Source organism: Mixophyes fleayi, chromosome 2, assembly GCF_038048845.1.
Source record: "Mixophyes fleayi isolate aMixFle1 chromosome 2, aMixFle1.hap1, whole genome shotgun sequence".
In the NCBI taxonomy this organism is placed as follows: domain Eukaryota; kingdom Metazoa; phylum Chordata; class Amphibia; order Anura; family Limnodynastidae; genus Mixophyes; species Mixophyes fleayi.
Window position 1 is genome coordinate 373,346,002 of NC_134403.1, and position 12,449 is coordinate 373,358,450.

At 42.9% G+C, this 12,449-nt stretch overlaps 2 protein-coding genes across 2 annotated transcripts; both read right to left on the minus strand.

Moving 5' to 3' along the window:
• Positions 1-1,602: 1,602 nt before the first annotated feature.
• LOC142140545 (cystatin-B-like) lies at positions 1,603-3,868 on the minus strand. Its single transcript, XM_075198259.1, has 3 exons — positions 3,762-3,868; positions 2,649-2,750; positions 1,603-1,766 (listed from the first exon to the last, which is right to left on the minus strand). Exons 1-3 carry the CDS (start codon positions 3,828-3,830, stop codon positions 1,638-1,640), a joined length of 300 nt encoding a protein of 99 aa, XP_075054360.1. The 5' UTR covers positions 3,831-3,868; the 3' UTR covers positions 1,603-1,637.
• A 5,225-nt stretch (positions 3,869-9,093) lies between these two features.
• On the minus strand, positions 9,094-11,573 carry LOC142140546 (cystatin-B-like). The gene is made up of 3 exons (XM_075198260.1): positions 11,429-11,573; positions 10,261-10,362; positions 9,094-9,321 (listed from the first exon to the last, which is right to left on the minus strand). Exons 1-3 carry the CDS (start codon positions 11,495-11,497, stop codon positions 9,193-9,195), a joined length of 300 nt encoding a protein of 99 aa, XP_075054361.1. The 5' UTR covers positions 11,498-11,573; the 3' UTR covers positions 9,094-9,192.
• Positions 11,574-12,449: the final 876 nt, after the last annotated feature.

The following is a 12,449-nucleotide window of genomic DNA, read 5'->3' on the forward strand; positions in this document are numbered from 1 at the left end:
TATGGGCATAGCCGGGGCGTAATCACAGCCGCGAATTCTAATTGAATCTGCCCCTTAATTTCCTTTCCTTGAAATACTCCAGGGCAGCCCCGAGTTTCCCACCCATGTTCTATAGTTACTTGTTGGGGGAGAGTTTGGGAAGTTAGGAGTCACCTTACATACCCCCAGGTGTGTCCAGTTTCCTGTCTACAGTCATCTGAGTAGGGCAGAGTTTCCCAAACCCAGTCCTCAGGGCTCCCCAACAGGGCAGGTTTTCCGGATCACATGTGACATAATTAGGACCACCTGTGGATCTGTTACAATGTGTCAGTCAGTAATGATTACACCTGTGCTCCAGCAAGGAGATATGGAAAACATGTACTGTTGGGGGAGCCCTGAGGACTGGGATTGGGAAACCCTGGAGTAAGGTATTAACCCATTGTGTGTGCTGCCATGGAGTATTTCAAGGAATGGAAATTAACTGAGTGTAATCTTCCAATTTTTTTTTTATTTTTTTTTAAAGGTGACCAACAGGCGTCAGCAAACCCTGGATGTCAAGGCATGCTGGTTCTTGTGGTTCTACAAATGCACTTTAGGGCTGCCAGGGACAGCAGAGCACCAGTGAGAAAATGCTACTTGTACGTTAACCAGACCCTATTATATTAGTTATTATGAAACCCTCTATAGAACAATAATTTAATGCAGAATATTAACAGCCTCGTGTAAAATTCTATTAGAGCCACAAATTAAATTTCAGTTGTCTTTCTGGTTTATATATAGACACTATGTATTGCCATTATATAGACTTGGAGCCTTTTATTAACATAATTCCTTGGGTGTACATACTAATAAGCCCCTTCTATGTACCCCTAGGCAGCGTTTACCAACACCCCTGTGTACTAGTCCAGATCATTGGCGTTTCTTGTCAAGGTGTTACCAGAGAATGGAAGTTTCATGTTTGTATCATTCCTGGAAAATGTATCTAAACAATGGCTTTAGCTCCCTGGTTATCCTTAAAGTCACATGATACACCCTATGTATGGGCACAGAACAAAGCTCTTTAAGGTACGGCACCCTTGTAACTGAGAGAAGCGCATTATCTTGTATCCTACAGCTCCATTCAGGAACAGATGTTGGATTTTCAGGAGTCAACCAAAAAGAAGTCTTTACTCAATTGTCATGTTATATAGAAGTGAATGTTTTGTACTGGGACCTGTAGTACTATAACAAGCACCATATTAAAAAGTCTCACTTTACCTACAGTGTTAAGGGACCTGATGTATCACCGATCCTCATTGTGAATTTTCACAAAGCAAGTCTGCCAAACGGTCACTCACCCTCTGCCTGCTCAAGGAAATCCCTCCTAACAAGACAGCCTGCTGCAGAGGACTGAGACCACAATGGTCATGTTTTATTAGAATAAACACTCCAATTTAGTACATGTATATTATTCAGCACTGTTACTAATATTTATATTAATGTCACTTGCTCTTTTCCAATTAGCACTCCTTAGTAAATAAAACCAATAGTCTGTATAAAACTCAATGAATACTCAGAAGCTATAATAGCGTAAAGCTAATTTTATTATGATAAAGTTTGTTAGACCCAAAGCACATGAGCAGGGGGGGGGGGGGGGGGGGAGGGGGTCAGTTACTGGGCTAGAAGTATTTGATCTCATCAGCTTTGGTTTTGTCCAGCTGGACGTCCGTGAGGCTCATCTCCTGATCAGCGCTGGGGAGCGGTTGATAGACGCGCAGATGTATGTACTGCTCACTTCCTACAAAGACCTGAGGGAGACAACACAAGGGGAACAGGTCACAAGTATACAATATTCTGTATATGAACATGTAGTGTGAAGCACAAAGGGTCACATTAAGCTATTGGATACAACGGCTATAATGGATAAATTCAGATATTGATTAGTAATGTTTACGCTTAACCAGAGTAACAGCTATAAAACTAATCACCCGTTCCTAGACAGCAGCTGTGATGCTCTGTGTGATCTGACACCTTTATATCAGCCAGAAGAAACCTTCTGTGGAATTGGACCAGACGGCCTTCACTCCCCACACACATCAATGAGCCTTTAGCACCCATGACTGTCACTGGTTGTCCTTCCTTGGACCCCACAAGACCGGCCCTTTTGGAGATGCTCTGACCCAGTTTAGCCATCACAATTTGGGACGTCTCAAAGCCGCCCAGATCCTTACACTGCCATCTTTCCTGCTTCCAAAACATCAACTTCAAGAATTGACCGTTCACTTGTTCCCTAATAAATCCCCCCTGACAGGTGTCACTGTAACCTGATAATCAGTGTTATTCACTGCACTGGTCAGTGGGTTATTGTTGTAGCTGATCAGTGTATGTTTAATGTGTTTTGTGAAGTTCATATTTATTATTTCTATGAACTGGCAGCAGAGGCTGCTTGAGAGACAAATACAGACACAAATCTCCTGTTATCCTTATGTATTAGATTAGTCCTCTGAGACTTTAGCATTTGGATCTTCACATTATCTATTGTCATTCTATAGTTTGCCAAATGTTAAGCATATGATATACACTAGTGTGTAGAGCCATAGAAAACATCTACAATTTAAAGAAAAGGAAAAATACAAATTAGCATAGTAGTTCATTAGCAATCTATTAATGTACAGCTATCCAGTCATTACCTTAATGAAGTAATTTGTCCCAGCAACAGTTTGAGTCTTGTATTCAACAGCATTAAAAATGTTGAAGGATCTCCCAGTCTTCTCCTCCAACTGCTTTTTCATCTGAGGAGAACAGGAGACAACAAGGTTATCAGACCGGGGGCCAGACACACAGGGGGCCAGACACACAGGGGGCCAGACACACAGGGGGCAGTACAGAGGTCTGGTGCTCACTAAGGCTTCAGTGGATGATATGACTCAGCCTCATGTACAGGGCTGTCAATGTGGGAGAAACAGGCACTGCTGTCCCAGGCCCCACCACTAGGAGGAGCCTAACTGGTAATTTGAGGAAGCGTCACTTCCTCAGGGTTTAATTTAATTTAGCAGAAATCTGTAGAAGCCAAATAAGGTGCAGCCACCAGGAAAGAGGCAGAGCAAAAAGGCAAAGATGGCTTTGGTCTGATTAGATCAGGTTATGGTCTAGTTTGTCCAATCAGGAGACTTGTGTCATCCTTGATAATAATGCTGCAGTTAAAGAAATCATAGGCAGCAACTCACATTTGTAGACAGTCACAGTGCAGAATGCTTCCTATTGGCCAATACAACAGCAGCCACAGCTGGAACTAGAGATACTAACCAGCCAGAGGACACCAACACTGGGCACCGTATACTTCTATATAACATACTAGTATGGGGATGGCATCATGGGATTATTCTACATAATATATATCAAAGGCACACAAGCAACTCCAATATTTCTGATGCCCATTATATCTACACAAGCATTGTTCAGTCACATTATAAAAAAGTTACCTCCTATGCTGGGTTATTAATATAGTAATACAATTTAGCTGATGTCCCATGGCCGTATAGTGTCCTTATCTTGGGGAGTGGGATATAGAGGCACAGCCAGAGAGGAGGGCAGTTTACATAACGAAAAGCAGCTTTCTCTGCAAAGTGTTCTTTTCACCTAAACTACTAACAGAACAAGTCCCGGGATGAGCACTTACCTGATGGGGGAGGGGGAGCAGCTTATAACATAACAGGTGGATATTATACAGTCACAGATAGATACAATGTATCCCGCACACTGTCAGGTTCCCGCACTTCAGCGCCCGCTAGCGGCTCACTCACCTGGTCACATATAGATTGTACTTCACCGTCCGCGGGCTGAACATCTCCGAGACCCCCAACTACAGGCATGATTGTATCAGTCCGTGTCCTAAACTAATGTGTCCCACATCCACTACTGCACCTGTTATATAGTGCGGGACATACCATTATTCAGTGCGTGAGGGGGCGGCGCCTCGGAAGGACAAACTGTGAGCATAGATCCTGCAGATGGGTGTAGATTTAATGGTGCGGATTTCCCCTCATACAAAGTGCGTTGGATGAATCCTCACCTGAAACTTATCTATGAGATGTATCTGGTAACTAGTAGTATACGATGTACTGCACCCCCAACTTACTATGCAGCTTATTCCCGTTACCCCCTAACTTACTGCACCTCCCAACTTACTATGCAGCCTATTCCTGTTACCTCCTAACTTACTGCACACCCCAACTTACTATGCAGCCTATTCCCATTACCCCCTAAATTACTGCACCCCCAACTTACTATGCAGCCTATTCCTGTTACACCCTAACTTACTGCACACCCCAACTTACTATGCAGCCTATTCCTGTTACCTCCTAACTTACTGCACACCCCAACTTACTATGCAGCCAATTCCCGTTAACCCCTAATTTACTGCACCCCCCAACTTACTATGCAGCCTATTCTTGTTACCCCCTAACTTACTGCACCCCCCAACTTACTATGCAGCCTATTCCTGTTACCCCCTAACTTACTGCACCCCCCAACTTACTATGCAGCCTATTCCCATTACCCCCTAACTTACTGCACCCTCCAACTTACTATGCAGCCTATTCCCGTTACCCCCTAACTTACTGCACCCCCCAACTTACTATGCAGCCTATTCCCGTTACCCCCTAACTTACTGTACACCCCAACTTACTATGCAGCCTATTCCCGTTACCCCCTAACTTACTGCACCCCCCAACTTACTATGCAGCCTATTTCTGTTACCTCCTATTTTACTGCACCCCCCAACTTACTATGCAGCCTATTCCTGTCACCCCCTAACTTACTGCACCCCCCAACTTACTATGCAGCCTATTCCTGTTACCTCCTAACTTACTGTACACCCCAACTTACTATGCAGCCTATTTCTGTTACCCTCTAACTTACTGCACCCCCAACTTACTATGCAGCCTATTCCTGTTACCCTCTAACTTACTGCACCTACCAACTTACTATGCAGCCTATTCCTGTTACCTCCTAACTTACTGTACACCCCAACTTACTATGCAGCCTATTCCCTGTTACCCCCTAACTTACTGCACCCCCCAACTTACTATGTAGCCTATTCCTATTACCCTCTATCTTACTGTAGACCTTATTCATTTTCATTATTGTTTATTCATATAGCACCTAATTTACTGTACATGTTTCACTTTACTTTCTGTTTACTGGACACCTGTAGCCGTATGTGGTATTTTCCTTTTATTTTGAAATTAGATGGAGTCTATCATTGATTTCTATGTGTCTCTTTATGAACAGATACTACGTCTGTGATGTTTCAGCACATTATTTGATTGTCTTTTATGGCCATGTTTTCCCCTACACCTAGTACAGTGGACCATGTCCTTCAACTCAGCTCAGATAATGGTTATTTACCAACTTAAGGTAATGTTGGTTTTACAACAGACAAAGTATTTGTGTATTCTTAAGTATTTGTTGTAATGTTTGTTATTAACCAATATATGGATATAATTGCTCAGTTTGCAAATTTAGCTGTTTTAAGCTGGGTACACACTGAAGAATTGTTCAGACCAACATGTTATCTCAAACGATTATACCTACGACTGAAGGTCCGATCAGTCTGACGATTCATCCATACACACTGACACGATTTACCTTCAGATCTGTGCTCTTCATCTGGTCCTCTAGTCCGGAGAATGACAGCACAATATTCATCCATTCACTACTGTCACATTGTCACACTGATTATAACCACCTTGTTATAGTTATCCTTGTTATAGTTTTGTTAGCTTCTGTGACTCTGAAACGAAATATTCTGTCTCAGAACAAACATGTGAATTATTCCTTCTACAGCGCTCTCTACATTTATTCACTCTGACATTCAGTGATAACATCGGCTGAAAAGAGCCCAACTCTGTAAACTCTATGTAGATCGTCAGCATGAGTACATACACACTGCATGATCGTTAGGTGATTGATGGAAAAAAATTGAACGGTACGACCAACCAAATGAGGCGATAATCGTCTATTTGGGCAGACTTTCGACCATCGTGTCACTACAAACACTGACCCGACTTTAGAACGAGCGGTCGTATGTCGGCTGGTTGAGCCGATTATTGGACAAAAACCCGTAGTGTGTACCCAGCTTTTACTCAGAATGATACTGTCATCAACTGTCCATATTACATCAGCATCCACTTTAGTGTAAGGAGAAGGATTATATAAGATGGCAGAGGTCAGACCTTCTTTAGTCCTCGCTGGTGAGTCAGGAAGTCTGCGCCAGATCTCCTCCATCAGAGTATTCTAGGATGCATGATTAACCTGCTTGATGAATGTGGGGTCTCCATGCTGTAAATCCGGGGGAATTACGTGTGTGTCTAACAACCTATCGAAGCTAAGTATTTTAATTGTCATAGTAATTATTAAATCTTTTTCTTATACATAGTTTGTGAGTGTATCATTCTTTCTTTGTGCTAGTATTTCATGATTGTAATCTTGCAATCCGATACAACACCCTACACATTGTACATTGTAACTTACTGTACACCCTACATAATGTGCATTGTGTCACTATACACCCTACACATTGTACACTAACTTACTGTACACACTACTAGTATTTATTCATATAGCACCTTCATTTACTCTCACTTTACTTCCTATTTATAGTACCCCCTATTAATGCCCCCTTACTTAGTGGGCATCCTATTGTCACAGCTCACTGTACCTACCTGTGCATCCTACTTACTGTACGGTCTACTGCAAACCCTCTTCCCACCCACTATAATATTATGTATCCTCCTTGCTGAGTACAATATGTCTATTATAATACCTCCGTCCTTCCATAACATCAGCTCCTGTTATTTCCAATCATGTCAGTGCTGAATCCAGCAGCACATTCATCCATACTGACATCACACTGCTGGGGAACGTGTTACCCCGTCAGACTCACCTTTCTATACACCACTACCCTAAGAGCACAGTACAACTTTCTGTTTTGATACTTGTTTTTATATAGTTATATATTTATTTACATTTGTATATTTTATGTTATTATTTCCTCTTTTATTTTGAGCCATAAACATTTGAGACCTATACACTGATTACCAACCGCAGTGCACTAAGATCCTCCAACAAATTGTTTAATAAATATTGATTTGTGCATTACCAGTGTGTTGATTTTACCTTTGCACCCACCCTACTAATTATACAGCTTTGGTACATCTCATGTGAGCTGCAATGATGTAGGAGGAGAATTGGGGACTTACACTTAGGGACATATTCAATTAGAATTCGCGGCCACTCTGGTCCCAGTACCGCAAAATACTCACCCCATAGGGCCGCGCACAGAAATCTTGTGATGTTGCGGTACCATAATGGGCGTGGCCAGGGCGTAATCTCAGCCGCAAATTCTAATTGAATCCGCCCCTTAATTTCCTTTCCTTGAAATACTCCAGGGCAGCCCCGAGTTTCCCACCCATGTTCTATAGTTACTTGTTGGGGGAGAGTTTGGGAAGTTACTAAAGACACCAATGTGGAGGAGTCACCTTACATACCCCAGGTGTGTCCAGTTTCCTGTCTACAGTCATCTGAGTAGGGCAGAGTTTCCCAAACCCAGTCCTCAGGGCTCCCCAACAGGGCAGGTTTTCCGGATCACATGTGACATAGTTAGGACCACCTGTGGATCTGTTACACTGTGTCAGCCAGTAATGATTACACCTGTGCTCTAGCAAGGAGATATGGAAAACATGTACTGTTGGGGAGCCCTGGGTTTGGGAAACCCTGGAGTAGGGTATTAACCCATTGTGTGTGCTGCCATAGATTATTTCAAGGAATGGAAATTAACAGTGAGTATAATCCTCCAAATTTTTTTTGTTTTTAAGGTGACCAACAGGTGCCAGCAAGCCCTGGATGTAGAGGCATGCTGGTTCTTGTGGTTCTACAAATGCACTTTAGGGCTGCCAGGGCCAGAAGTGCACCAGTGAGAAAATGCTACTTGCACTTAAACCAGACCCTATTTTATTAGTTATAAAACCATCTATAGAACATTTATTTAATGCAGAATATTAACATCCTCGTGTAAAATTCTATTAGAGCCACAAATTAAATTTTGGGTGTCCTTCTGGTTTATATATGGACACTATGTATTGCCATCATATAGATTTGGAACATTTAACATAATTCCTTGGGTGCACATACTAATAAGCCCCTTCTATGTACCCCTAGGCATCGTTTACCAACACCCCGTGTACTAGACCATATCAATGGCGTTTCTTGTCAAGGTGTTACCAGAGAATGGAAGTTTCATGTTCGTATCATTCCTGGAAAATGTATCTAGACCAGTGTTGGCTAACCTGTGACACTCCAGGTGTTGTGAAACTACAAGTCCCAGCATACCCTTCCAGCAATAAGCTGCTATATATTGGCAAAGCATGCTGGGACTTGTAGTTTCACAAACACCTGGAGTGTCACAGGTTAGCCAACACTGGTCTAGACAATGCTTTTAGCTCCCTAGTTATCCTATAATTCACATGATACGCCCTATGTATGGGCACAGAACAAGGCTCTTTAAAGGTACGGCACCCACGTAACAGAAGCACATTACCAAATATCCTACAGCTCCATTCAGGAACAAGTGTTGGATTTCTAGGAGTTAAGTAGTCTTTTAACCAAAATTAAGTCTTTACTCAGTTGTCATGTTATATAGAAGTGAATGTTTTGTACTGGGACCTGTAGTGCTATAACAAGCACCATATTAAAAAGTCTCATTTTACAGTGTTAAGGGATCTGATGTATCAGGAAGTTAAGACTGCAGTCATTTCAGCTGCTGGGAGATCACTGGTCCCGCCCCAATGTATGATCTCGCCAATCCTCATTGCAAATTTTCACAAAGCAAGTCTGCCAAACGGTCACTCACCCTCTGCCTGCTCAGGGAAATTCCTCCTAACAAGACAGCCTGCTGCAGAGAACTGAGACCACAATGGTCATGTTTTATTGGAACAAACACTCCAGTTAGTACATGTATATTATTCAGCGAAGTGTTACTAATATTTACATTAATGTCACTTGCTCTTTTCTAATTAGCACTCCTTAGTAAATAAAACCAATAGTCTGTATAAAACTCAATGAATACTCAGAAGCTATAATAGCGTAAAGCTAATTTTATTATGATAAAGTTTATTAGACCCTGCACAGGAGCAGGAGGGGGGGGGGGGGGGGGGGGAGGGGGCAGTTACTGGGCTAGAAGTATTTGATCTCATCATCTTTGGTTTTGTCCAGCTGGACGTCCGTGAGGCTCATCTCCTGATCAGCGCTGGGGAGCGGTTGATAGACGCACAGATGTATGTACTGCTCACTTCCTACAAAGACCTGAGGGAGACAACATGAGTGGAACAGGTCACAAGTATACAATATTCAGTATATGAACATGTAGTGTGAAGCACAAATGGTCACATTAAGCTATTAGATACAACGGCTATAATGAATAAATCCAAATATCGATTAGTAATGTTTATGCTGAACCAAAGGAATAGCTCAGAAATTATTCACTTGTTCCTAGACAGCAGCTGCGATGCTCTGTGTGATCTGACACCTTTATATCAGCCAGAAGAAACCTTCTCAGCAGTTTGTGTTACAGGAGCTCCTCTGTGGGATTGGACCAGACGGCCTTCACTCCCCACACACATCAATGAGCCTTCAGCACCCATGACCCTGTCTCTGGTTGTCCTTCCTTGGACCCCACAAGACCGGCCCTTTTGGAGATGATCTGACCCAGTTTAACAATCACAATTTGGGACTTCTCAAAGTCACCCAGATTCTTACACTGCCATCTTTCCTGCTTCCAAAACATGAACTTCAAGTATTGACCGTTCACTTGTTCCCTAATAAATCACCCCTGACAGGTGTGACTAACCAGAAAATTAATGTTATTCACTTCACTGGTCAGTGGGTTAATGTTGTAGCTGATCAGTGTATGTTTAGTGTGTTTTGTAAAGTTCATATTTATTATTTCTATGAACTGGCAGCAGAGGCTGCTTGAGCGACAATTACAGACACAAATCTCCTGTTCTCCTTATGTATTAGATTAGTCCTCTGAGAATTTAGCATTTGGATCTTTACATTATCTATTGTCATATTCTATAGTTTGCCAAATGTTAAGCATATGAGATTGATATATATATATATATATATATAGAGAGAGAGAGAGATAAAAAAAAAACCACAACATTTCAAAGAAAAAAACCCCAAATAAAAATTAGCATAATAGTTCATAAGAGATCTATTAATGTACAGATATCCAGTCATTACCTTAATGAAGTAATTTGTCCCAGCAACAGTTTGAGTCTTGTATTCAACAGCATTAAAAATGCTGAAGGATCTCCCAGTCTTCTCCTCCACCTGCTTTTTCATCTGAGGAGAACAGGAGACAACAAGGTTATCTGACCATGGTCGACACAGACACACAGGGGCCAGACACACAGGGGCCAGACACACAGGGGCCAGACACACAGGGGCCAGACACACAGGGGCCAGACACACAGGGGCCAGACACACAGGGGCCAGACACACAGGGGCAGTACAGAGGTCTGGTGCTCACTGAGGCTTCAGTGGATGATATGACAGCCTCATGTACAGGGCTGTCAATGTGGGAGAAACAGGCAGTGCTGTCTCAGGCCCCACCACTAGGAGGAGCCCAACTGGCCATTTGAGGAAGTGAAACTTCCTCAGAGTTTGAAGAATTCATTTAGCTGAAATCTGTAGAAGCCAAAGGAGGTGCAGCCACCAGGAAAGAGGGAGAGTAAAAAGTAAAGATGGATTTGGTCTGATTAGATCAGGGTATGGTCTATGTCCAATCAGGAGACTTGTGTCATCCTTGATAATAAGGCTGCTGTTACAGAAATCATAGGCGGCAACTCACATTTGTATCCAGTCACAGTGCAGAATGCTTCCTATTGGCCAATACAACAGCAGCCACAGCTGGGACTAAATATACTAACCAGCCAGAGGACACCAACACTGGGCACCGTATACTTCTATATAACATAGTGTCCTAGTATGGGGATGGCATCATGGGATTATTCTACATCATATGCACACAAGCAACTCCAATATTTCTGATGCCCATTATATCTACATAAACATTGTCCAGTCACATTATAAAAAAGTTACCTCCTATGCTGGGTTATTAATATAGTAATACAGTTTATCTGATGGTCCCATGGCCGTATAGTGTCCTTATCTTAGAGAGGAGAGCAGTTTACATAACGAAAAAGCAACTTTGTCTGTCTGCAAAGTGTCCTTTTCTCTCTCACCTAAACTAGTAACAGAACAAGTGCCGGGATGAGCACTTACCTGATGGGGGAGGGGGAGCAGCATATAACATAACAGGTGGATATTATACAGTCACAGATAGATACAATGTATCCCGCACACTGTCAGGTTCCCGCACTTCAGCGCCCCCTAGCGGCTCACTCACCTGGTCACATATAGATTGTACTTCACTGTCCGCGGGCTGAACATCTCCGAGACCCCCGACCATAGACATGATTGTATCAGTCCGTGTTCTAAACTAATGTATCCCACATCCACTACTGCACCTGTTATATAGTGCGGGACATACCATTATTCAGTAAGTGAGGGGGCGGCGCCTCGGCAGGACAAACTCTGAGCATAGATCCTGCGGATGGGTGTAGATTTAATGGTGCGGATTTCCCCTCATACAAAGTGCGTTGGTTAATCCTCAGCTGAAACTCATCTACGAGATTTATCTGGTAACTGATAGTATACGATGTACTGCACCCCCTGAACTTACTATGCAGCCTATTCCTGTTACCTCCTATCTTACTGTACACCCCAATTTACTATGCAGTCTATTCCTGTTACCTCCTAACTTACTGCACACCCCAACTTACTATGCAGCCTATTCCTGTTACCTCCTATCTTACTGTACACCCCAATTTACCATGCAGCCTATTCCTGTTACCCCATAACTTACTGTACACCCCAACTAACTATGCAGCCTATTCCCGTTACCCCCTAACTTACTGCACCCCCCAACTTACTATGCAGCCTATTCCTGTTACCCCCTAACTTACTGTACACCCCAACTTACTATGCAGCCTATTCCTGTTACCCCCTATCTTACTGCACACCCCAACTTACTATGCAGCCTATTCCCGTCACCACCTAACTTACTATGCAGCCTATTCCCGTCACCACCTAACTTACTATGCAGCCTATTCCCGTTACCCCCTAACTTACTGCACACCCCAACTTACTATGCAGCCTATTCCTGTTACCCTCTAACTTACTGTACACCCCAACTTACTATGCAGCCTATTCCCGTTACCCCCTAACTTACTGTACACCCCAACTTACTATGCAGCCTATTCCTGTTACCCCCTAACTTACTATGCAGCCTATTCCCGTCACCACCTAACTTACTATGCAGCCTATTCCCGTTACCTCCTATCTTACTGTACACCCCAACTTACTAT

Excerpts from the sequence above, each read along its gene's own strand:
- LOC142140545 (XM_075198259.1), bottom strand. The coding sequence starts at position 3,830 with ATGCCTGTAGTTGGGGGTCTCGGAGATGTTCAGCCCGCGGACGGTGAA. Across the intron at positions 2,751-3,761 it reads TACAATCTATATGTGACCAG|ATGAAAAAGCAGTTGGAGGA; the intron begins GTGAGTGAGCCG and ends TGTTCTCCTCAG. Across the intron at positions 1,767-2,648 it reads GGACAAATTACTTCATTAAG|GTCTTTGTAGGAAGTGAGCA; the intron begins GTAATGACTGGA and ends TGTCTCCCTCAG.
- LOC142140546 (XM_075198260.1), bottom strand. The coding sequence starts at position 11,497 with ATGTCTATGGTCGGGGGTCTCGGAGATGTTCAGCCCGCGGACAGTGAA. Across the intron at positions 10,363-11,428 it reads TACAATCTATATGTGACCAG|ATGAAAAAGCAGGTGGAGGA; the intron begins GTGAGTGAGCCG and ends TGTTCTCCTCAG. Across the intron at positions 9,322-10,260 it reads GGACAAATTACTTCATTAAG|GTCTTTGTAGGAAGTGAGCA; the intron begins GTAATGACTGGA and ends TGTCTCCCTCAG.